This window comes from Pistacia vera, unplaced genomic scaffold, assembly GCF_008641045.1.
Source record: "Pistacia vera cultivar Batoury unplaced genomic scaffold, PisVer_v2 Contig338, whole genome shotgun sequence".
NCBI classification, from domain to species: Eukaryota; Viridiplantae; Streptophyta; class Magnoliopsida; order Sapindales; family Anacardiaceae; genus Pistacia; species Pistacia vera.
This window is the reverse complement of record NW_022196155.1, coordinates 857,067-882,567: the sequence shown is the minus strand read 5'-3', so window position 1 is coordinate 882,567 and position 25,501 is coordinate 857,067. Positions and strand designations below refer to the sequence as shown.

Here is a 25,501-nt window from a genome sequence, read left to right as displayed (position 1 = left end):
TATCTAGAACCTGGCTGTAAAGCAAATTCTATCCCCATTACGGGTAGAAAAATTTCAAAAACTGATGGCTAGTTCATATGAAAGAATAATAATAATTATCAAACATCTACTGTTCAAAGGCTCTAACTGAACTTCCAGTCTTCAGACTGTTGCGGACCCTTTCTACATAATCCCTAGTTGGGCTTAAGAGGTCAGCAGAATCATCTTCCTCAAAGTTACCCAAAACCCAATTGCTTCTTTCAAAACTCTTTCCTCCTGCGCTGTTTTTGACAGAGTTCCAAATACACCACTACCGAACCACAAATCAGGAACCCTATAACTAGAGCCCAAATAAGTCCATGAACATTTTCGCCTCCATTCTGTCTCCTAAATGCTTCATACCACTGGAAAGTGCGCCAATTCCTACAACAATGGCAGATTGCCAACAATGACATGGAAGTACTCCCAATCAGCCTTTTTGGGGAAACACATCCGAATTATCAGGTTCTTAGGCTTATACATGCATTGACTGGTGCACAAGCAAAAAACATAGCAGTAATCCCAAACTTAACATGTAATGAGCTGACATAGAAACCCCGAAGTTCAGCCACTGCAAAAAGAAGGGCAGAAGGACAATGCCAATCCTGAGTACTGCAAGTAAAAAGAATCTGATACCATCCATCACCTTCACATGTTTTAAGTATTAGCAGCCAATATTCCACCTGGAAGCACAATACCCCAGGCAAGGAAAATCAGAAGCCATGCACAGCTAAAACTGGACGTAAATCTGCTCTGCCTTGCAGAGCCATGCAAAAGCAGCACACGGACGGCCTTTGACTCTTAACAAAATGCATATTTTTCTCAGTAAGATGTTCATCCGTCCAGCTCGAACCCATTGCCCAAATAACTTGAGGGGAGGTGTTGGGTCGATGATATTTTTACACTCTGGCTTATGTTTGTGAGGGCATGGTGGGTTTAAGGGACGAGTAAACTCAAATGTAATATGCCTTTCTGACTTGCACCTAACATAAGTCAAATTCTCATTTGTGGATGCACACTCGAAGCATCCATTCCATCAATCCAATACGTATTAACATGGCCTTTCCCAACACTGTCAATCCAACCCACATAAGCATAGCTATTCACCATGCTAGGGCCAAACCCTATAGCAAGAAAATACTCTTTTTTCAGCACGAGCTGCAAGAGATATTGACTCCTTATCCTTTGACAATGTCCAGAAGACGTAACTTGTTGATCATCTAAAACAACACTGTTATTGTACATGTCTGGTAAACCTCCACAACCACCTCAATTCTCCAACCCATTTTCTGTGAAACCCAGACGATAGTAACCTGATCAGGTGTATGATTAACATAGATTAACAAATACTGAAACTGATTAGCACAAATCCAAGCAACCAAACATACAAATTCGTCACTAGCAAAAAGAACTAAATACAAATAAAATCCACACATACCTCACCAAGTAAGCAATTATAGTTTACACATTTCATAACAACAAGGCTCTCAAAAATATGTTTAAAAAATTCAAAAAAGATAAAATGCCTCTTGCATTTCTACGAATACACAACTGAAAGACAACAAAACAAAACCTAAACACGAATCCTAGTTAAGAACTGAACCTAAAATACAACTGCATAAAGCTATCTAACGCTGTGGTAAAGAACAACACGCAAAAACAATCATAATTAGAATCCAAACACACATTAAACAAACAAAATTAAGCTACCATTTCCATTAAACGAACGCTAGTTAGTTCCTGAACTGGAAATGCGAGAATAAAATGAAAATTCTCGAAGAGATAATGAATTTACCGAGAGATATCGGGATCCAGAGCAGCCAAGTAAGGTAAAGTTGCTGTAGAACCTGAAACCGAAATTTGGGCGAGAAGAAGAGAGAGAAAGAGAGTACTGATAATCTCACCCAGACAGACACAGTGCTCGATTTTAACGGCGACGTCTATATATAGCAGACTGGAGATGATGTCATTACCCTCCAGCGCACTGGAAAAGGGTATAACGGTCTTTTAAATTTTGAATTTTTACTAATTAAGCCTAAATACTTCTTAATTTGTATATTATGAAAAAAGAAGGGTAGGGATTTTAGAGGGTATTGTGGTATTTTCACAACAGTATAGGTGGAATTCTTGAAAAACTATGGTTATATTTTTATTATAAGTAATTAATTCAATGTTGTTCATAATTATTAATATATGCAACTCGTTACGAGTAGAAAAATACTAATCTGGAAAAGTGTAACGGACTTCATAGTTTTGTTCTCGGGCTTCGACCACAAAACACGTTTGTTGCATATAGGCCTATTATTTGTATTTAAACACTTAGTAATCCTCAGATGATAGCGACGTGGGATTTTAGGTTACAACACATGCCCACACTACAATTGTGTTAAATTAGATTATTTTTGCTAATTTACCCTAAATGTTCATGCATTTATGTTTTATGAAAAAAAGGACTAATTGTATTTGTGTGAGTGAGTGAAGGTGTTGAAAATCATTGGTGTATTTTTATTTTAAGGAAAAAATTCAATATTGTTCATAAATGGTAATATATACAACTCAACAATGACAACAATACTTATATAGATGCATGCAATTATGAAGTTAACTTGTTTATTTAGATTTACAAGTCGTAACGATTTTGGTTATTTGATTTTGATGAAATCAACGTGATGTAGGAGTTGTGTACATTTTTAATCAAAGCATAGATTAATACCTATATTTATTAGTTATTCAATGTTAATTATGAAGTAAAAATATCATTTTATAATAATGTGATAACCCAGGCCTGGGCTGGCCTTCTTTTTTCCAAAGCCTGGCCTAGAGTTCTGAACTCAAGCCTGGCCCAGACATACCCCTGGAACGAGCCGGGCCAGGCCTGACCTTTTGCCAACTTTCATCGGGAGTTGGGCCATGACTACAATTGATTCGCTTCCAAGATATAACAACTGTTATTCTATGTTTAAAAGTAATGTTATATTTATACTATTCTCTTACATCATGACTATTTTACTAATAATAATTTTATTATAATATTAAAAATTTATAATAATTAAAAAAAATTTTAGATGTGATATATCACATCATGATATAATAAAAATGATGTAAAAGTAACATTCGTTATTTCACGTATGAATTATCAATTAATCACTGACGTGCGTTTATTCAACATGTGAATGAATGAACGAAATTTCCTCCATCAAAGGGGAATGTAAACGACAAGTTTTAAATCTGTAAATGAATCAACTCTGTTTCTAGCAGAGGGAAAAGTAAACCATGATATCTGCCTCGATAGGTTTGTGAAAGAAGACAGAAATAGTTGATAATTCTCCCTGGTTTGAAGGAGAAATTTCAAAGTGGTGAAGGTTGGAAGCAGAACAAAAGAATAGCACAGATCGCACTGCTACACCAGTTCAAATTCTGATTGTTAGCAAACAAGTGAATGGGCACTTAACAGTGCAAATCAAATGACGCATCAAGGAGTTAATAATCTGTTCGCGCCTTACATTTTAAGCCTCCGCAAGTAGAATGTAGTGCCTTAAACCACCACCGGTATCTAGGCCAAGCTAGTCAACTATGCAAACAGAAGTAGACACTAAACTAGTTTATAATGCAAAGAGAAGCCTCCCTTTAATCAAAATTAAAGAAATGAAGACAGTGATATCACTTTTCACTATGTTAAAATTAAACGATGTAAAGTGTACAAAATACATATTGTAGTCTAATTACTCCGATTATGGTTGGAGGCAAGGACAATTATCAGTACGCCCCTCTTACACCAAAAGAAAAACTTGTATAAGAAAATAAACTCACTGCTATCCCCATTACGGGTAGAAAATTTTCAAAAACTGAGGCTAGTTCATATGAAAGAATAATAATAATTATCAAACTTATCTACCTGTTCAAAGGCTCTAACTGAACTTCCAGTCTTCCAGACTGTTGCGGACCCTTTTCTACATAATCCCTAGTTGGGCTTAAGAGGTCAGCAGAATCATCTTCCTCAACGTTACCCAAAACCCAATTGCTTCTTTCAAAAACTCTTTCCCTCCTGCGCTGTTTTTGACAGAGTTCCAAATACACCACTACCGAACCACAAATCAGGAACCATATAACTAGAGCCCAAATAAGTCCATGAACATTTTCGCCTCCATATCTGTCTCCTAAATGCTTCATACCACTGAAAAGTGCCGCAATTCCTACAACAATGGCAGATCTGCCAACAATGACATGGAAGTACTCCCACATCAGCCTTTTTGGGGAAACGACATCCGAATTATCAGGTTTCTTAGGCCTTATACATGCATTGACTGGCTGCACACAAGCAAAAACTATAGCAGTAATCCCAAACTTAACATGTAATGAGCTGACATAGAAACCCCGAAGTTCAGCCACTGCAAAAAGAAGGGCGAGAAGGACAATTGCCAATCCTGAGTACTGCAAGTAAACATGAATCTGATACCATCCATCACCCTTCACATGTTTTAAGTATCTAGCAGCCAATATTCCACCTGGAAGCACAATACCCCAGGCAAGGAACATCATGAAGCCATGCACAGCTAAAACTGGACGTAAATCCTGCTCTGCCTCTGCAGAGCCATGCAAAAGCAGCACACGGACAGGCCTTTGACTCTTAACAAAATGCATATTTTTCTCAGTAAGATGTTCATCCGTCCAGCTCGAACCCATTGCCCAAATAACTTTGAGGGGAGTTGTTGGGTCGATGATATTTTTACACTCTGGCTTATGTTTGTGAGGGCATGGTGGTTTTAAGGGACGAGTAAACTCAAATGTAATAATGCCATTTTCTGACTTGCACCTAACATAAGTCAAATTCTCATTTGTGGGATGCACACTCGAAGCATCCATTCCATCAATCCAATACGTATTAACATGGCCTTTCCCAACACTGTCAATCCAACCCACATAAGCATAGCTATTCACCATGCTAGTGCCAAACCCTATAGCAAGATAATTACTCTTTTTCTCAGCACGAGCTGCAAGAGATATTGACTCCTTATCCTTTGACAATGTCCAGAAGAACGTAACTTGTTGATCATCTAAAACAACACTGTTATTGTACATGTCTGGTAAACCTCCATCAACCACCTCAATTCTCCAACCCATTTTCTGTTGAAACACAGACTGATAGTACACCTGATCAGGTGTATTCCTATCCGGAGCCCAAACCAATTCCTTCGGACTAGATGGAACTCCTTCAGCTTCTGGCCCTCCTGCATAGATAGTCTCAGTCCTGTTCCTCAATGTTGCATTCCCACCAAGCAAATCTGAAGTGATGTACAAAGCAACATCATGCCCGGCCTGTATTGAGAACTTCACAGGCACCCCTCGTTCCACTCTTAACACTGGAGCCTCCTTCTTATTGATATAAAACACTTTAGGTGGATTTGGAGGATTTGGGTAATGCAATGTGTCACCGGTCACAACAACAAGAGGAGCTTTTGCATCTGCTATAACCAAATCTTGATCTTCCTTGTTATCTGCATCCAAAGGGCCTAAACAATTATTCTCATGCTCTGAAAGATTGAGCACCAAATGTCCATAAGTCAACCCTTTCGGTCCCCCATGATTTTGAGGAAGATAGAAAGGTCTAAGAGCATCAGGTGGTCTCATCAACCCCATCGCCCAAATAACTGTCATGTTGTCAGTATAATTCACCGAAATATCATACTTCTTATCATCAGATATTAACGGCCTCCTATATCTGATAAACGACACCCCATCTTTTCTAAGCCCATAAAATGCCTTGCTATTATTCGTGAGCCCAACCGGGCCATTTCGTTGGTAAACTGAATCAGGACAAACTCCAGAAACAGAACCATCTTTTTTAAAAGAACATTCGCTATAGTCGGAGATAAAAAAATCATCCGCAAAAGGTCTTCCTTCCTCGGTAAAACCGGTAACCACCACATCAGAACCCAGCATAAGCCCCGTACCCTTACTCGGGTCAGCCCACCCGAAAGCCATATATTTCTGGATCCCGATTGCAGCCTCTAAACCAATATCAATAAATTGTTGATCCACATCCAACGACCACCTAATCCTGTAATTTTTTGCCAACTCCTTGCAGTTATCAAACATTGTTGGCATCATCTGAATGCGGTTCTGTTCCGGTAACGGCGGCATGTCAAGGCCCCATGTGGGCTCCAAATCCGACGCGTTTAACACGACGTGTCCGAAACTGGACGCGGTGTGCACGTCCCAAATGGCGAGCACGGGGATTTGGTCCCAGGTAAGATTATCAAACAAACGAACAGTGAAACTCGCGTTTTTGTAGGTTTGGTTGAGTTTTTGATCGGAGACTATGAAGCCTTTCGTTAAGTTACCGAAATTGGGTGCCATCGTGCTCCACCAGTAGACATCCGTCCCGGCTAACATATCGAATTCCTTAACCTTAAACGAACAATCGTCGATCAAGGAGAAAACTCCTCTCAATTGGTGTTGGACCATGGTAAACTCGTACTCCAGTCCGACTAAAGGGGTCGATTTCGGACATTCTTTATCCCGATCCGCGAAGCAAAATATGATTAAAAAAAATAAGACTAACCCTAGAAGAGGAGGTTTAAAGTGGACGAGCATGGCGAACGAGATGCGGATCTGATTTGGATCCAAACAGAATAATAAACGAGAGATCCGTTAAGGAAAAAAAACGACTGACCTGTTGCTGCTAGTTGATGATGAATGGCTGGGTTAACTCGGTGGGGGAGCGAGTCGCGAACTCGGCAATTAAGCGGAGAGTGAGTTTGTCTTTGTGAAGTTTCAAACTGTTTTCAAGCTAGTTTGTGGGTGGGGGAAATGGCAAATGAGAGAAGGAGAGTGGCAATTTCGTGATTGTACAGATAAACATGTCCAAACATTAATCGGGACGGTGTTTTAAACTACAATCCGTAGATTATCGGACAGTGAAACCTGTGGAGCCGGCCACGTACTTAGATATCTTTTTTTCAGGTTGAGAAAGTATTTATTATTAGAAACTCTAAATTAAAATATATTTTAATACAATTCAATATGAACTAAAGAAAAACATTACTCCAAAATAATTCAAATAAAAGTTAGGTAATGCTGAAAATGATGTAACTTAGCATTAAGTATAAATCAAATGGGAAGGAGAGGGGTTTGTGATTATGCATAGTATGATTTACTAAACGTACTGCCCAACCATTGACCATCTAGTGGTTGAGGGCCTTGAGGCATTGTCTCCTTGTGGGTCTTTATGATTTTCTTCACCAGACAACTGTCAACTTTAGCCCTTGTTGCTTGCTTGCAACCAAAGAGATTTTCCGCAGTGGAATTTCGGGCGTCAGATCATAAGTTAAATGAATTTTTTAATTTTATTTTAAGATTTTTGTATTTATAGCAATTGCCAATTTGAGCTGTTCGAGGTCACGGGAAACTTGTAGAATGTAAGCAACAGTATACAATATTAAGGTCAAATCTTCAACGCCTTGCTTCTGGACTTGAATATCTTTTCTGCCCATCGTCAAATAAATTGGTAAATATGCAACCAAGAGAAAGATATCAGTCAACAAGATCATATTAACAGCCAGCCTTGAAAAAGAGCAGAAGCACTTCTTAAAAAACGTGGACAGATCAGCAAAAAGACATATCTAGAACCTGGCTGTAAAGCAAATTCTTAAAATACATATCAATTTTGACAAATGAGGAAGAAATAACTATGGAATCCTCCAAATATTTCCATATGAATTGAACTGACAAAAAATAATTAAAAAATGAAGTAAAAATCAGACTCATTATATTCACTACTCTTCCATTTATTTTTTATTGAGATCTAGATCTTTATAAGTATAACAAATCAATCTACTGTTCACAGGCATCTGCAAAATCCTGCTACAGTTATTTTGTCAAATGACCCAAAACAATGCCAACACAAAACATCACCATAAGACCAATGCCTTTTTATCCTTACCAAAGGAAAATCGATAGTCAAATAGGATAAGAGCCAGACCAACCCAGAAAACATCTGCTGCCTGAAGAGCTGAAAGGCAAAATTATGAAGAAATACTAGAACACAATGAATTAGAGGAATTATCACTCGCTTGTTCTGCACTCACATTCTGAAATCTGAATTTGTACTCCCCGAACCAACTCTTGAGCTCAAGCTGTCACCATAAAGGCAATGTCAGATTGACAAAGATGATTCCCTATTCTTCCTGTGTCACCATAATAGGGTTTTACCAAGCTAAATTGGATTAGCTCCCACCGAAAAACAACAAAGGATTCTAGGGACTGAATGAATCTCATGCCATAAGATATCTTTATTGAACAATTTCTGCTTGTAACTTGAGGAATGCTTATTAGAGCGAAAAACTAACAATTAACACAAATTAAATTCATCATAAAGATAATATATGGCATGAAAAAAAAAAAAAAACAAAGTCATAATATACTAGAATATCCAGAGAAGAGTGCAAGATGACGCAAAATTATAGCAATTGAACAGAAACACGAAGGAGAACAGCTAGGTTGCAGAGAAGTTTCAAGCGTTTCAAACATGACAGCGACACAATAATATCTAATGAGCCTTACCTAATACCCAAAAAAAAAGGGGTGGGAGGGTGTGGAAGGGGACTTTTAAAAACAAAATCTTCCTGTCCACACAATTTGGACTATGGAAAGGGTGGATTAGTTCAAGGGCAGAAACAATTTTAATGAGTATCCTCCATCGATTCAGTAGTTCTGTCTCCAAAGCAGATACAAAGTGACATCATGGGATGAACAGATCAACATTTAACAGAATGAAGAGCACAGTTTAAGAACTTCAGCGAAATAAGTTGGGAATCATTAAAATTATTATTGAAACACTAACTGCAATAATTTACATGAAACTGAAACTACAAAACCAGTCAAGGTTTCAGTTACACAGCAACAAGAAGAAAGGTCACAACTAAAACAACAATCATTTTGCCAAAGTATACAAAGAGAAAACAGAGTTTCACACTCAAGTAGTCTACAAATATCCAATCTTTTCCCAATTATTATCTTTCAATTAGTAGTCTTATCATTGTCGACACCGAGACCATACAATACACCTGCATACTTTTCTGTGGAGCCGTTGAAGAAGTTATCCCTCAACTTCCTAAATGTGCAAGCAGTGAGCAAACTATCGGAACCTGCCTGATGACACACACCGACCCTTTCAACCTCCAACAACTCAGCAAGCTTGTTCAACCCACCGTGAAGGCTATTGCAAAACTTCATCAAGTGCTTGATATCATAAACCATAGGAAAATACATATTGATTAAATCAAAGAAACCTGATTGAGTGTCAGGCAAATTCCGGCAAGTCAACAACTTTAGTAGGTACCCGAAATCATAACCACTATGAAACGTAACCCAGTGAACACCATCATTCAACACAATCCCTGATGACATCAAAAGCTCACCAAATCGATTCACATCAATACCCTTCTCATTATTCTTCTTAAAGTCAATCCCGCATTGGCGCAACAACTCCACTGAATCACTTGCAAATATATCTTCTGTTACATTAAACTCGCGAAAATTGAATTGCCAGATGCAGAACATATCCGTTCCACAAGTAGGTAAATTTCCATTCCCGTCCGAAAACGTTAGCCCCAATTGAATCAATTTCAACATATCAACATTATCTTTCAACGTCTGGTAGTTATAATCGTTTATATTCTTGAAAGTCCCAACCGGACGCAAAACAACGCCAGGAAACTCAGTATCCATGGCTACGTAATTATACTTATCAACAATTTCACGAATTAAAGCAAATTCCTCTTCGAGATTATCATTCCACACCTCTCGAATGTGAATCGAATCGCCCTTGGGCAAAATCGACATTTCCAAAACAAAAAAATCCAAACCTAAACCAAAAAATTCGATGGAAGTACTATAAGAACCAGATCCGTAAACAAAGCATAAGTAACAGGAAACCTCAAGGCCTGAACTGAGTTACCGCTGTTATCACAAACGTAGGCGTTTCAATCCTCTTTTACCAGATCTGAAACAAACACAAAAGAAGAAAAAAGAAGAATAGTATCAGAATTTTTAGAAATCTAAAAAGCTAGTAAATCGAGTTCAAAGAGTTGAGTAACGAGATCTGACCTTGGATTTGTGCAATTAAGTGTTGGAGTTAACAGATCTTGAAGTTGGGAACAGTTATTTGAATTCTTGAAGAGAGATTATCAGGTCAACGAAAACGCGTAGCGAGAGAGAAAAAAATGAGGGTTCGCGTTTTGAGCCCCCGACTCGTTGCCTGCGTCTTGTATTTCAACTGTGAGGAAAGTGAGATGAAACGGGAAAGTGACCTCGCCAATGATTAAAGAGAAAACGCTGTCGTTCTTTATTGATACGGTGTCGTTCTCTTTTGAAGAGATGACTGTGTCTTGATTCGGGTTAGGTTGGAAATGTTCTTGTCTGAATAATTGGGATATTATCATAAATAACCCTTAAACTTTGCATTCTTAGAAGTGAAGAATAACTTTGTCAATTTTCTCAAGAATACCCCTTACAGTTTTAAAATCATATAATTAACACTTATTTGTCCTCAATCCATCAAATTGACATTATAATTAAATGGGTGAAGTATTATAATACTTCGTGATATGTTATTCCACAGGTGTCCAATTGAATAAATTTTTTAAAATTAAAAAAGAGAATAAAAACTAAAAAAAAATTAAAGTTAGGACAAAGGGATATTAAAACTATAAGGGATATATCTGATAAAACTCATTCATAGGTGGCCTAGATGGTTAGGGCAAATCGGGGATAGTGTTGATAGACACACGATCTCAAGTTTGATTTCTTATCTTAGCATCGCTGATTTAAATTGAGGGTCATGGTAGTGGGTTATTGCACTAGTCTCTTTCGATTTAAGTGGAGGATCGTAGCGGTGGGTTATTGCGCTAATCTTCTTACATTTAAGTAAGAGGTTGTAATAGTGGATTGCTACTAGGGGTGTAATCGAGTCGAGTCGAGTTAAGTATCCAGTAAATCGAACTCGACTCGATTGCTACAATACCGAGTTCGAGCTTACAAAATTAATTTCGAACTCGAACTCGATACTTGAAATTGGAATTCGAGTTCATATAATTGAGTTTGAGTTCGAGCTCACTTAACAAGGGTGGATTTGCAAATTTTATAACTTTTAAATTACATATGACCCCTATTACTTTATAAATTATCAACTTAACCATTGAGCTTAGAAATACTCACGAACATATTACATATCGAATCGAGTTCTACTATGATTAAACTCGAACTCGACTTGACTAATGTCGAGTCGAGTTCAAGCCAACATCGAGTTCAAGCAGCTTGTGAGTGGTTCGACTCGATTTTCACCCCTAGTTGCTACGTTGGTCTCTCCTGGATATTAGTCTTTTTATATTTGGTAAAAGGTGTTATCCACATGATAAAAACGCAAACTTTAGGGGGGGTTTGTGATAGTATCCCTTGAGTAATTTAATATTATTTATGTCAATAATGCACCATAATTTTTATTGTTAAGATGTAATAATGCAGACAAAATAAACCGGCAAGATTATTGATAATTTTAATACTATAATCCCTAATTAGTGGATCACGTTTGATTAGATTATTAAATGGGTGTAATTACATAGTACAATGAGCCTGGTCCGCCTTATTCTAACAAGTAAGAAATGATGGCGAAATCACTTCTTAAATCTTAATAAATATATATATTTTTTTAAATTACTCATTTTGAGAAACTTTTTTATTTAATACGCCGCCCTCTTTTTAAATTAAATAAAACATCAAACAGTGTGAACTCTCGTCATCATATCACCACATGTGATTAATAAAGACTTTCAGAAGCTTTTTTTATTATTATTATTGGCATTTTTAATTGGTCTCTCTCAAAATAATACGACTTTATCTTAATATCGAGTTAAAGCAAAGAACAATAGAGAGTTCACTTTGAACACATTTGTACACGTTTAAAGTGGCTAGTGTCACCAATGTGAACCAAAGTAAAAGAAAGAGCAAACGACATGTTCCCACCTAAGGTTTGCTGAAATCCTAGGTTCATACCCTTAGTTTGATTTATTCCAAATATCCACCTTTAATCAAACACTGTTTCTTTTATTTTAAAAGGTTAAGGGTAAAAGTGTCAAAACTCATTTCTCTCGACTCACCACCGTTGACCGCTTTCCTTCTTCTTCTCCTCTTTTCCTTTTCCTTTTCTTTTTCTTCTTCTCCTCTCTTCCAGATTCTTTCTCTTTTTCTTCTCTCTTTCTTCTTCTCTTCTCTCCACCAACTGCTTCCCCTCTACCACTGCCGGGGAAAACGGAGGTTTTGGAGGTGGAAGGGTGGTGGTTTTTGTGGTGATGATGAGGACGGCCAACAAAGCTGAGATTGAGCCAAATGGGACCGAAATTGGGTGGTGGTGAGGGATTGCAATGGTGGTAGATGGGTGGAATGGTGGGTGGTGGTGGTGACTTTGGGGTTTCGGGAGGGAGAGAGGAGCGTGGTTATGGTTGTGGGAGGGAGAGAGAAGTGGCAGAAGAGAAGAAGGGGGAGAAGAAGAAGACAAAGATGGGAGGGTAGTGGGACTGAAATCGGGTCGTGGTGAGGGATTACAATGGCCATAGATGGGTGGAATGGCGGTGGGTGGTGATGGTGGTGACTTTGGAGTTTCGGGAGGGAGAGAAGACCGTGGTTGTGGCTGTGGTTGTGGGAGGGAGAGAGAAGCAGCAGAAGAGAAGAAGTGGGAGATAAAAAAGAAGATAAATATGGGAGGGTAGTTTGGTAATTTTCCTCTTCAGAATCCAACAGTGACTAACACTGTTAGTTTAAGGATGGCAATCTAGAATAAATGAAACCAGTGGTATTACTTTTGAATATCGTCAAACCTTGGGTGGGAACATGTTGTTTACTCTAAAAGAAAAAGGTGAACAATATTGCCTTTGGTGTGTCATTTTGTACGATATAACATTATATATTATTGAAGAGTAACACAATCCTTAGGACAAGACACGGTTGTGGTCAATGTATCTTTTCTTTCCCTAGAGTTGCATTCGTATCTATTATTATATATCAAATGTGTGAGGTTTATTAACTTTGTAATAAACCTTCCCACATTTTTCCTCTTGTATGTAAATGAATACTAGTATATTATATTAGCTTATGTATATAGAGTTTATATTAAAAATAACATTATTCAATTCATATTCCAAATGACATTTTACTAATGTTAGCATGTAAATAAATCAAAATTCACTTTCAATCCGAGGTATCGTCATCCTATCAGTTAATACATCATTAATTTATTATATGTCAATATCGGTAACACATTGTCCGGATATGAATCTTGAAATATATTTTGAAATGAATAATATTATTATTGTATTAACCATGGTGTTGTATTGATAAATTGTTCTTATAATATACAATGATACACAATGAACATGTGGTGTGATGAAAGATTGTTCACGAAGATACATTGTGTTGATTGAAATAAAGGGTCAATTAAGAATCTTTCAAATGCCTATATTTTATAAATATGGAGCAATATTTATTATTTTTTTTATTTTTTGGAAGCTGGCTTTTAAGTGAGCGTGGCATAATAGAAGGGGCCCATTGTTGATGTGTTACATGATGGACTATGAGATAACTGATAAGTACACATCTGATTCTCATTCATGAATTTTGATAAAAATATTATATACATTATGATCCATGATTAAAGTCTAGTCGTGCTCCCCACTAATCCAAACAATAATTCTCCTCCTTTAATCCAACATTGTTCGATTGTTAAGATAATCTTATAATTAAAATCTCTAATCAATAATTACCATGTGCATCACGATAATTGTATTGAATTATTAGTCAAAAGAGTTTGATCATTCAACCGGAAATTGGCCCATTACCTATAAGTATTGAGTAATATTTTATATACAACATTTTTTATACAACATTATGTGATAAAATATGATTGATTGATTTTAAATTAAAATTAAATTTTAACTCAATCATCTTTTACCACATAATGTTGTATGTGTAGTATTATTCATAAATATTAGATATTTTTAGTTGTAATTTGTAAATATCAATGTTTTAATAATCAATACAGGTGAAACTTGACAAAGTGGCTAGGTCCTAGGTCAATTGGTTGAATTAGTCTAACTGGCATGTCAGGCTGGTGATGTCAACATGTCCAGAGGTTTGAAAATAATGCAAACAGACTCATGTGATATGGCTAAATGTAAATTGATGATCGATTGGTTGGTAACAATGATATACCAAATGCAAATCTCACTCATCTTTTGAGTCATTCTGAAGCAAATCTACCAAAGATCTAACCGAAATTGAACAATTTTCCGTAAAAAGACCACAGCACATGACTACCAACCCAAGCCAAATAGGCCCGTTTCCGGCGTCAACAACCACCCCCATCACCACAAAAACACTCCACTCAACCTCTTGATCAAAACCCACCTCACCCCCCCTGTTTGCCCCACCAATCGCCGACAACAATCTATTGTTGTGACCACGCGACTTCTACAATTTTCGATTATTTCACTCACCGAAAATCACCTTCATCGCCGCCTTTCGACTGAATGACACTTCCTCTCCAAAACCCCTAATAGCCTCGCCACTTTCTACATATTGATCACCACCCTCCTTTCGAGGGTTTGCGTCCTCGTGAATTTGGAGTTTTAAATATTTGACAGGGATAACCGACCCAAAGAAGGTTTCGGTTCCTAGTCCAATCGGTCGACCCGACCAAGTTTTAAAACAGTAGTAAATAATTAAATATTAGTAAATTCCGTTAATCAAATTGCTAATAGGGAGATGATTTTATTTAAAATCGGTAAAGAAAAACTTTGATTAAAGCAAAAGACAAAGAGCAAGCACTCATATTCGTCTCTTTACAGCTTCACGTTTTTTATTATTGCCATCGATATTCAAGCGTGGGGTTATCGATAAAGAACAAAAAAAAATGCCAGCCAAATGATTTGCTCTTTCTCCGACAATGCTTCCACGTGTCACTGAGTCATTCGCGCACCCCTTGGGTTTGGCAACAGTCGAACTCCATCTCCAGGAATCTATCTCACCTCAACAAGCCGTTAGATTTCTCTCAATATCTTGTAATAATACCTCTCTCTAAAATATCTTCAGACCAAACGCCCAGAAAAAAAAATTCAAAAAAAAAAAAAAAATACTGCCACGTCTGAGGTTGATATGGGATAACAAAGGTAAAATTAGATCACGTTTCAGTTTCATTTTTGAAATTCTATTCTGAATCTTGAGTTGTTATCATGTAAAATGGTGTTTGAAATTCTATTTAGTGATGGTCAAAGTCTGCAATTTGTTGAGGTATGGAAGACTTTGTTTTTGAGAGATGAACAATCCGGCAGAGAGAGATTTCATTTCGTAAATCAAATGTCGGTGATTTTTTTTCGTTTTCTTTTGGGTGAATTTTTGCTGTTTTATTGCTGGTTTCACTCACTTTTGTTTACAGAATTCACTATTTCAGGTATGAAGATCTTAAAATTGTCTATTATCAATTTAGATTCTTCGTCAAGGTAAACACATAGTGGCTATCGGTTTGCTGCTGGTGGTTCAAACTTCAAACAACTTCGGTCTTAAATGAGAGTTGCTGATGAAGTTTGATGCATTTTTTATTCTGGGTTATATCTGAAGCAACTACAATAAAAACATGGATCAGATACGAAGTAAAATGATGCAACATGAAGCATTATTTAAGGAACAGGTTTGTAGATCTCTCCTCCCAAACAATTTCGTATGTTAATTGAAAATATAATTCTTAGAGAGACAAATGAAATTCGAAGCAGATTATGTTTCATTGCTTCATGTATTTCAATTCTGTTGGGGTTCATTTAGATGAGAAGAAGAAAATTTATGTAATTTTGCCATTGTTAGCTACTGTAGTTTTGATACCTTTTAGTAATTCTGCCTCTTTTCTCAGTCAATTCTAATCCGGAGGGCTAAATATGGCTGAAAGAGTTATGCCTGAAATACCTGTGAGGGACATCGGTCAAGTTGAATTGGGGCTGTGTTTAATAACTGTGTTTCAGTCCATCACTCCATTGCAATTCCTAGTTTGAGTTTGTCAGAGTCTGCCAGTCTGGTCCTTGCCCCAACGAAAAAGCTTCAATCTTAGTGTATTGGTGGTCCATCCGATGTTGTAATACAACTGTGATAAAAATTGTCTCCATAACCTTTTTAGTTGCTAATTTTATGAATGATGCTTTCTACAGGTTCAGGCTTTGCACAAACTATACCACATTCAAAGATTAGCGATGCAGGAAATAAGAAGTATTTACTCTCATGCCCAAGTGCTGGCATATAGTTCTGAAAGGATATTTGCAGATGATCGGTTACATGGTTCGATTTTGGAAGGGAAACCATTGAGGCCAGCATATGCCAGTGGTCGAGCTTGCGAAGAAGAGTCACTAGCTTGCTCTTTGCATCCATTTTTTTTATTCAAAGAGTTCAAAAGCTCAGCTTCAGTGTGGATGAATGACAGAAACATAGAAAATTCCCACACTGCTCGAAAGAAACCAATGAGAAACTTTGATCTTGAAAAACTCCCAGAAGACTTTATGGATGAGCCTGAGATACATTTTGGGTCAAACAACTCTGAAGCGGTTGATGTGAAGTCCATATTGTCTCAAAGAACTGAGAACACAAAAGATTATTCTGTTGTTCAAGCCAATCTGTCTTCTATTGACAGTGAATCTCAAAGTTTGAAGCAGATATGTTCAGAAACAGATTTGAGATTATTTACAGCGACATCTCAAGAGTTCAATCAGAATGGTGACCAGGCCTCAGAAGCCAGAGCTTCTAAAAGTGATTTTACAAAGTATGTTACGAATTCTTGGAACTCTAGTAATACCACTGAGAAGAATGCTTCAAAAGAGGTTGAATGGAATTTAAGCTCGGATAGTAGAATTACAACCGGTTCAAAATCAGAACAATTGATCAATTGTAGTGCTGCTGGGGTTTACCTGCCCAATAATTGCTATCAGGATAATATTAACTTCTGCTTGGGAAACCAGAATCTGCAATTATCTGCTTCAATCTCACAAACAATAATGGATGGCAGCAATGATAATCCCAAGGACTCAAGTGATGGAAGCAATAGCGCTCTCTCCCAGGACACAACAAGCTGCAAGAACAAAATCGACAGTGCATATGCAGAGGATACTCATGGACTTGGTGATTCTAGTAGTGACAAAGGTAAGACAAGTAGCAATAGAGTAGGCATTGTTGAATCAGAACGTGAGGAATCACCCCAGCTCATTCAAGATGGTGTCAAACCTTCTTTTTGTTTAAATTCTGACCCTGAGAAAATGTCAAGTTTGGATGAGGCGATTGTAAACGATAGCAATGAAGATGTAACAGGTAAATCAGCTGAGCTTGAAGAAAGTGAAAGTATAGCAGTAGAAATTTTGCTTAGTTTCGCACCCTGCAGAAAGTTTACTGATTCTAAATTTCATTGCTCCCAGTCTGAGGCTGAGTCAGGCAAATCAAGCAGAGTCGACAATTATAAGAAGCGAAGTCTTCCTGAGATGAGGAATGCAAAAGATGGTGGTATAATTGACTCCATAAAATGGGCTAAATCTGTCAGTCGAAGAAGGACCTCGAGAAGACCACGATAACTAGTTGTTAAAATCACAATCATTTTGTGTACAGTTGTTTAAATTCTTTCTTATGGTACAGCTTCAAATAGTTTACAAATCAATAACCCTTGCGGTTGTGCTGTTTGTATGTAAATCCATTATTGGTCTAATCTATTTCATTTTACAAAATCTGGCAACCCATTTGCCAAAAACAGAACTTGTAACATTGAAACTTCCCAGCATATATAAGTGTTCTTTATTTTAAACTGTTTTGGACTTTCGGTCTTTCCTTCCTGGTTGTAGAGAAATAACCCCAAAACACACACACAATAATAAAGTAGAAAAGTAGCAGAGACAATTAATTTATCTTGGTTCGTTACTAATATAAAAACTACGTCTAACATTCAAGATAGAAGAAATCTATAGCAATACAATAGTTGAGATAGCAGTTCACTCTCTCTCCTCTCTCTCTCAATATTTTCTTACATTAGTTTTTTTCACTATTGCAATATGCATATATTAATAAACCTAATCTCATTTGGACTAATCCGATCTAACCTGGCCTAGCCCAAACATTTGCAAATCAATTGTAAATCCAATAACTAATTAGGCTTATGGTGAAGAGGATCCCGAATATGTCAGCGTAAACCGATGATCCATAAAAACCGCATTCAACAATGCTCATAGCTCAAGTTCAAATAAATGGCCCAAATAGAGTTCTTAAATTATGCCTAATGTGTAACAAAGATTGTTCTATATAAAACGGTACGTTTAAACGCAAACAAAACTAGAAGAAACTACCAGGCATTTCTACAACATTCTTTTGCCTTTTCTCCAAGCTTTCAAAAACCTCTCTCTCTCTCTTTCTCTCTCTCTCTCAACAACTTCTTCAATCTCATTCTCTGCTTTGATCTTCAGTAATGGCCTCGAGAAGGCTTACAAAGTCTACTTTAGCCGCTTTAAAATCCTCAAGAACACTAAAACTCTCTCTCTCACAGTCCGGCACACGGCTTTCTCACTCTCGCCTTCAATCTACTTCTGCCTCAGCTTCTTCTTTCACTAGTTCTCTCAATTCACTTTCTCGGCCTCATATTTTCAACCCAATTCCTCAGAACGATGGCGCTCCTGCAAAGTTGTCGGCGAACGCTTTCACTCGCAAGTTCCACTCTTCCACTCCTCTTCGCTCCTCCGCCACCAGCTCCTCCCAGGTTGGTATACCTATACTTTACATTGAATGTATTTACGTATGGATATATGATTAATTAGGCTATTTTTAAAGCTAATTTATTGTTTGTAAATATCATTTTGAGTTTGTTCAGTTGGTATTAAACTTTTTTATTGGAATTCATAGTATTGTGCTGAATGTATTTAGAAAAAGTGAGGATTTTGACAACTTATTTCGGAACTCAATTGATACTTCAGGTTCTTTAGGGAATTGAATTTTCAGCTTTTGAAATTTTGTCTAAGTCGCTGATTTATTTGTTGCTAAAAAGCTCTTTTCAGTTAATTAATAAGTGATATTGAAATTTTTCGTGCTTATGTGTCGTCAGGCCAATCCAACTGAGTACACTGAGATGGCATGGGAGGGCATTGTTGGTGCTGTTGATGCGGCAAGAGTTAGCAATCAACAAGTGGTGGAATCTGAACATTTGATGAAGGCCCTTTTGGAGCAAAAGGATGGTTTGGCTCGAAGAATATTCACCAAGGCGGGGATTGACAACACCTCGGTTTTGCAGGCTACAGATGAATTTATATCCCAGCAACCAAAGGTGTTTGCTATGAATTCTTCATGGTATACTTATTTTTGCTGGTTTGTTTGTTTTGTAACTGTGATTTGTTTTATTTTGTTGTTTTAGGTTACAGGTAACACCAGCGGGCCTGTATTAGGATCACATTTTTGTTCCCTCCTGGATGATTCTCGAAAGTATAAAAAGGAAATGGGGGATGATTTTGTGTCTGTTGAGCATCTTTTGTTGGCCTTTCATTCTGATAAGAGGTTTGGGCAACAACTATTCAAGAACCTTCAGCTTAGCGAGAAGGATTTGAAGGAGGCCATCAAAGCTGTTCGTGGAAATCAGAGAGTAACGGATCAAAGTATGACTTTAAATTCTTACATTTGTGGTTTCGATGTTTACTTGTTGTATTGGGAAGAAAATTGATCATATTTTTTTTTTTCATCCCTGTATGACAACTTGAGTGCACCTTTACTCATAATTATCCTAAATTGTTTAGTACCTGGGGTATTGCTGCTCTCACATGTTATTTCCTTCACATATGTAGATCCTGAAGGAAAATATGAGGTACTGGACAAATATGGAAATGATTTGACAGAGCTTGCTAGGCGTGGTAAACTTGATCCTGTTATAGGTCGAGATGATGAAATTCGGCGGTGTATCCAGATATTATCTCGGAGAACTAAAAATAATCCTGTTATTATTGGTGAGCCTGGTGTCGGAAAAACTGCAATTGCTGAGGGGTATATTGTTTGAAACATTTCCTTTTCTTTTTTTCTTTTTTATATTTTAAGAATTAACTTTGTCTTGGCTCTTTCGAGGATTATAAAAAAATGTCCTTGGACATTCATATGTGAAATATTTCATTTTGTCATCTTGTCTGTTGTAAAGTTCACAGGTTTTCTTTGTTAATTATCTTGATTTTAGATGCAGTATCTTCTTCAGCTCAGTTCTTGTGGTTCATTTTTGTAATTTGTTCTATCTTCTATGTAAAATTAGTTAATAGATGGGTTGAAAAAATTTTATTGTGTAAATATTTAATTATTTAACGTATCGGTAAAACGCTATACTCAATTCTGAGATGATGTCTGAAATAGGTTTTACTAATATTTTATGTTTTTATTCAGATTAGCTCAACGTATTGTGAGAGGAGATGTTCCAGAACCATTGCTGAATAGAAAGGTTTTGTTTCAACCTTACTCTTAGTCATATTTTCCTGATTGAAGAAAGATTCGAGTTGGTAAAGATTTGTTTGACATATTTATGTGATAATTTTGTTTGCAAGTTAAATATGTTCTTTCATAGATATCCTTAATTGCCGAATATTTGTCTTTTTTAGACTGTTGTCCCATAGCGGATGATATCAAATTGGTTGAGTTTAGGTTGTTAAAAGACTTATTGTTTGTGTACTCATACTACTGGTGAGGTTAAATTTATGGACAATTACTACACTGCCAATGATACATGTTCCTTTATGATGAACTTTGTAGCTTATTTTTGCATTTACTCTTGTACTATTCAGTTGATCTCCTTGGATATGGGCTCATTGGTTGCTGGTGCCAAGTTTCGTGGAGATTTTGAGGAAAGGTTGAAAGCTGTGTTGAAGGAGGTTACTAGTTCAAATGGGCAGATTATCTTATTCATTGATGAGATCCATACAGTAGTTGGTGCAGGTTTGTACCCTCTTTCTATTTCCTTTGATATCATTATCTTTCTTTAACATGTTTGGTGTCTGATGACTTCCTCCTATCTATGCATGTTTAGCTGTGCATGCATGATCTCAGGATAATGTTAATAAAGTTAGCAATTGGCAAACTTGGTATATGTGCTGAATGACATTCTTGATGATAAATTATTTTTGTAACTTGATTTGCTTTTATAAGATTTTGTGTGTTTTTATCTTTGCATATAACAATAGTAGCATGCAACTTGATTTGCTTATTGAAAAAGATGGATATATGAAATGGTCTGCTGTCACATATTTTATGAAGTATTTATTAAAACAGAGGCAGATAAGCAGGTGTATCTGGAATGTGGCTTGTTAAGAGCCACAGTTCCAAGTTTAAGACAGATTATTTATGATACTAAGTACATTATATGGATATACTATAAGGTCATTGACAGTGGAATCTTATATTCTTGTTGGTGGGCATTCTCCATTTCACATTCCTTATACTGTCATTGTGTGATATTTGTTTTCATTTTGGAATCTTTCATTTTATGATAAGGTGGCGTGTTGTGAATGATTTTTTGTAGGGGCTACAAGTGGTGCAATGGATGCTGGGAATCTGTTGAAACCAATGCTTGGCCGTGGTGAGCTCCGTTGTATAGGAGCAACTACATTGAATGAGTACAGGAAATACATTGAAAAGGATCCTGCACTCGAGCGCAGATTTCAACAAGTTTTTTGTGGTCAACCATCTGTTGATGACACGATATCCATTCTTCGTGGGCTGCGTGAGCGCTATGAGTTACATCATGGTGTTAAAATATCAGATAGTGCCCTTGTTTCAGCAGCAGTTCTTGCAGATCGATACATCACAGAACGCTTTTTGCCTGACAAAGGTAAATAATAGGTTTATTTTTAAAACTTATGAGACTGTTATCTAAGACAGGAAGAAAGCATCTGTCTTTTTATTTTTTAAACTTTTATCTACTGGCTGAAAATTCAGTCTCCATGAGAGAGGAAAATAGGCATATCAGTTTTCTGTTGATGTGTTTTGCGAACTATTCTTTTTTCTTGTTTGTTTATTCCCTTGTTGCATCTTTTTATTTTAATTTATCTTTTTTAACTTGTTGATTTCATCTTGATGGATACCTAAAGCATGGTTTGTGATATTATGTGTTAAAGAGTGGTCATGCACTCAACAGACGGTATCTTTTTTGGTTGATGATCTTAAAAGACAAGTTGGAGATCATAGATATGAATCTGTTCTATAGTAACTAGAGAAAAAAGGAAAAAGTACACTTGGTTTTTCTACCCAAAATTCTTCTCTTCAAAACGTGGCACACCCAGAAAAAATCTCTGGTGTGTTAAATGTTAAAATCTTATGTGTCCACTATGCTGTTTTTTATTTGTGATTTCGCTTTTTCCTTTCAGCCATTGATCTTGTTGATGAAGCTGCTGCAAAGCTGAAAATGGAGATCACATCTAAGCCTACAGAGTTGGATGAGGTAGATAGAGCTGTACTTAAGTTGGAGATGGAGAAGCTTTCTGTGAAAAATGACACTGATAAAGCCTCCAGAGAAAGGTTAAGCAAACTGGAACATGATCTGAATGTGCTAAAACAGAAACAGAAAGAACTAAATGAACAGTGGGGCCATGAGAAGAATCTCATGACACGGATACGTTCAATTAAAGAAGAGGTAACTCTTTTCCTAGCCTTGTTGATTTTAAGTTATTTCTCTTTCGTCTTCCTTATTTTTTAATTTAATTGCTTAAAATTTTCTAGATTGATAGAGTTAACTTGGAGATGGAAGCTGCTGAGCGTGAGTATGACCTAAATCGTGCTGCTGAGCTCAAATATGGAACTTTGATGTCCCTTCAGCGTCAATTAGAAGAGGCTGATAAGAACCTTGCTGAATTCCAACAATCTGGACAGTCTTTACTTCGAGAGGAGGTCACTGATCTAGATATTGCTGAAATTGTAAGTAAATGGACAGGTATACCCCTTTCAAATCTTCAACAATCTGAGCGGGACAAGCTAGTTATGCTGGAAGATGTGCTGCACAAAAGGGTGGTTGGTCAAGATATGGCAGTTAAATCAGTGGCTGATGCAATCCGCCGTTCAAGGGCAGGATTGTCTGACCCCAATCGGCCTATAGCTAGCTTCATGTTCATGGGTCCTACTGGTGTTGGCAAGACTGAGCTTGGAAAAGCTTTAGCTGGTTACCTCTTTAACACCGAAAATGCTCTTGTCAGAATTGATATGAGTGAGTACATGGAAAAGCATGCAGTTTCACGATTGGTTGGGGCCCCTCCTGGTTATGTTGGTTATGAGGAAGGTGGGCAGCTCACTGAGGTGGTTCGTCGAAGACCATATTCTGTAGTACTCTTTGATGAAATTGAGAAAGCGCATCATGATGTCTTCAACATATTATTACAGTTGTTGGATGATGGAAGGATAACTGATTCTCAAGGACGGACTGTCAGTTTTACAAACTGTGTTGTGATAATGACTTCAAACATTGGCTCCCACTATATACTTGAAACTCTTCGTAATACTGAAGATAGCAAGGATGTTGTTTATGATATCATGAAAAGACAAGTCGTGGAATTGGCTAGACAAACATTCCGTCCAGAATTTATGAATCGAATTGATGAGTATATCGTTTTCCAGCCTCTGGACTCCAAGGAAATCAGTAAAATTGTTGAGATACAGGTAATAAAATCTTTTTAGAGAGTTCTTTTAATTAACTGTTTTAAATCTTTTTCTTTCTTAAATAGTTCTGCACATAGTACCTTAACTACTACTAACCTTTAATGTTGATTTAAGTCTGTGCCTTAAACATGGATCTAAATTATGCAATTTTCTAATTTGGATATAATGAATAGATAATAGTGTTTTAATCATTTAGAGCTGTCTTGTTTTTCTCTTGTTGGGGCACGATTCTTCTACTTTTGCTGTTTGTAGGATATCTGGAAATGTGCTAGTATGAGATTTACTTCTTTTCATTATTGTATATATTTGGGGAAGAATATAGTGTCCCAGTGCTTATAGTTGTACTATTGACTTTAATGCACATTTTTTTAATACTACGGTTGTGAGATGTTTGAAATGTGGATGTTCACTTCCTCTGGATTTTTGGACCATTTATAGTAGTCTGATTTTTCTGATATTTCCTTTTTGTTATGTTAAATACTTTAAGGATTTCACTTTTAACATGTTTTCGTTGATGCCAGATGAACCGATTGAGAGGCAGACTCAAACAAAAGAAAATCGATCTTCACTACACAAAAGAAGCTGTTGAACTTCTGGGTACATTGGGCTTCGACCCTAACTTCGGGGCAAGGCCAGTTAAGAGGGTGATACAGCAGTTGGTTGAGAATGAAATTGCAATGGGAGTGTTGAAAGGAGATTTTAAGGAGGAAGACTCAGTTATTGTTGATGTTGATGATTCCCTTTCGACCAAAAACAGGTTGTGCATCAAGAAATTGGACAGCACTTCTCCCACGGTTGCCATGGTTGCTAACGACTGATTTTGCCTTCTGGAGTTGTACACATGTCTTATAAATGAAATAAAATTCTTGTTTCATCTTTGTCAATATCTAGGTTTAGTGACAATATGTACAATAACTACTACATTTTTTGGGGACAAATCTAAGTAGAGCACAGAATGGTTTGTTTTCCTTTCTTTTAACCTAGGCGAAATTGTTTTGTATTGAGTCTTTTTGTTCTGTATAATTTTTCACTTTACTATTACAACGAAGTATTAGTGCAATGGGCAGATAAATGTCAAAAGGTAGTGATTCTTGGCTAAGTATGGCTGCCATTATTACCAACAATGCCTTGATCCGATTGATTCTTCGGTCGCTTATTTATGGACAAGTATATGAATAGAAACACCCAAACCATCCCCAAACTGGGTGTTTATTCATATGTCACATGGTAGAAAGGTAAAGCGCTTTACTCTTTCCAGATAGTAGTACATTGTATATTTCTGTCTGCACTCAAAAAGTTGTCATATTATTATTATAGAACTTCTGACAAGATGATGCCTTACTTTGTGAAATATGAAGGCCTTTTTTCTCATCAGATTATTATTATAATTATTCATAATTTTGATGCCTTGTTGGTCAGTTTAATCCCAACACAATTCAGTTATAAGAAGAAGAACAGATGGTGTTCGGTCGGTGATTTACTTTTGTCCCGTGGGAGAGTGTTATGGAACAATTCTTATTTTATGAAAAGCTAATCCCTAACTTGTTCTTCTCATGCCCATGCCCATACCCAATTAAAAAAAAAAAAAACAATAAGCCATTGCAGAAGGGAGTGAAAAATGTATATTTTTGTGGATGATTTGTCTGCTAATGTCAACACCAAGAGGGATGATAGTGGAGCCAAACTTTTATAGTAATGGGTTAATAATTTGAATTTGGTTGGGTGAAGCAAATTAAAGAAGAAAGTAACTGATATGTAG

The 25,501-nt window shown here is 36.8% G+C and overlaps 4 protein-coding genes across 13 annotated transcripts; 2 read left to right on the top strand and 2 right to left on the bottom strand.

Moving 5' to 3' along the window:
* Positions 1-3,674: 3,674 nt before the first annotated feature.
* On the bottom strand, positions 3,675-6,878 carry LOC116138087 (cytochrome b561, DM13 and DOMON domain-containing protein At5g54830-like). Its single transcript, XM_031423817.1, has one exon. It carries the CDS (start codon positions 6,610-6,612, stop codon positions 3,910-3,912), a length of 2,703 nt encoding a protein of 900 aa, XP_031279677.1. The 5' UTR covers positions 6,613-6,878; the 3' UTR covers positions 3,675-3,909.
* Positions 6,879-8,821: 1,943 nt separating this feature from the next.
* On the bottom strand, positions 8,822-10,296 carry LOC116138069 (probable CCR4-associated factor 1 homolog 7). 2 transcript variants are annotated; one of them, XM_031423788.1, is made up of 3 exons: positions 10,126-10,296; positions 9,977-10,021; positions 8,822-9,884 (listed from the first exon to the last, which is right to left on the bottom strand). In XM_031423788.1, the coding sequence occupies exon 3, from the start codon at positions 9,859-9,861 to the stop codon at positions 9,037-9,039; it is 825 nt and encodes a 274-aa protein (XP_031279648.1). In that variant the 5' UTR covers positions 9,862-9,884; positions 9,977-10,021; positions 10,126-10,296; the 3' UTR covers positions 8,822-9,036. The 2 variants fall into 2 exon arrangements, with proteins under 2 accessions (XP_031279648.1, XP_031279647.1); XM_031423787.1 differs by having other exon boundaries at positions 8,822-10,021.
* Positions 10,297-15,078: 4,782 nt separating this feature from the next.
* Positions 15,079-17,876, top strand: LOC116137956 (dentin sialophosphoprotein-like). 9 transcript variants are annotated; one of them, XM_031423650.1, is made up of 4 exons: positions 15,085-15,425; positions 15,503-15,754; positions 16,263-17,409; positions 17,514-17,655. In XM_031423650.1, exons 2-4 carry the CDS (start codon positions 15,701-15,703, stop codon positions 17,516-17,518), a joined length of 1,206 nt encoding a protein of 401 aa, XP_031279510.1. In that variant the 5' UTR covers positions 15,085-15,425; positions 15,503-15,700; the 3' UTR covers positions 17,519-17,655. The 9 variants fall into 9 exon arrangements, with proteins under 9 accessions (XP_031279503.1, XP_031279510.1, XP_031279507.1 ...); XM_031423645.1 differs by having other exon boundaries at positions 15,086-15,236; positions 15,330-15,425; positions 16,263-17,876; XM_031423643.1 differs by having other exon boundaries at positions 15,079-15,236; positions 16,263-17,876.
* Positions 17,877-18,435: 559 nt separating this feature from the next.
* Positions 18,436-24,720, top strand: LOC116137996 (chaperone protein ClpB4, mitochondrial). Its single transcript, XM_031423691.1, has 10 exons — positions 18,436-18,835; positions 19,178-19,396; positions 19,484-19,721; positions 19,908-20,103; positions 20,488-20,542; positions 20,883-21,033; positions 21,617-21,925; positions 22,461-22,726; positions 22,813-23,742; positions 24,264-24,720. The coding sequence occupies exons 1-10, from the start codon at positions 18,548-18,550 to the stop codon at positions 24,558-24,560; spliced, it is 2,949 nt and encodes a 982-aa protein (XP_031279551.1). The 5' UTR covers positions 18,436-18,547; the 3' UTR covers positions 24,561-24,720.
* Positions 24,721-25,501: the final 781 nt, after the last annotated feature.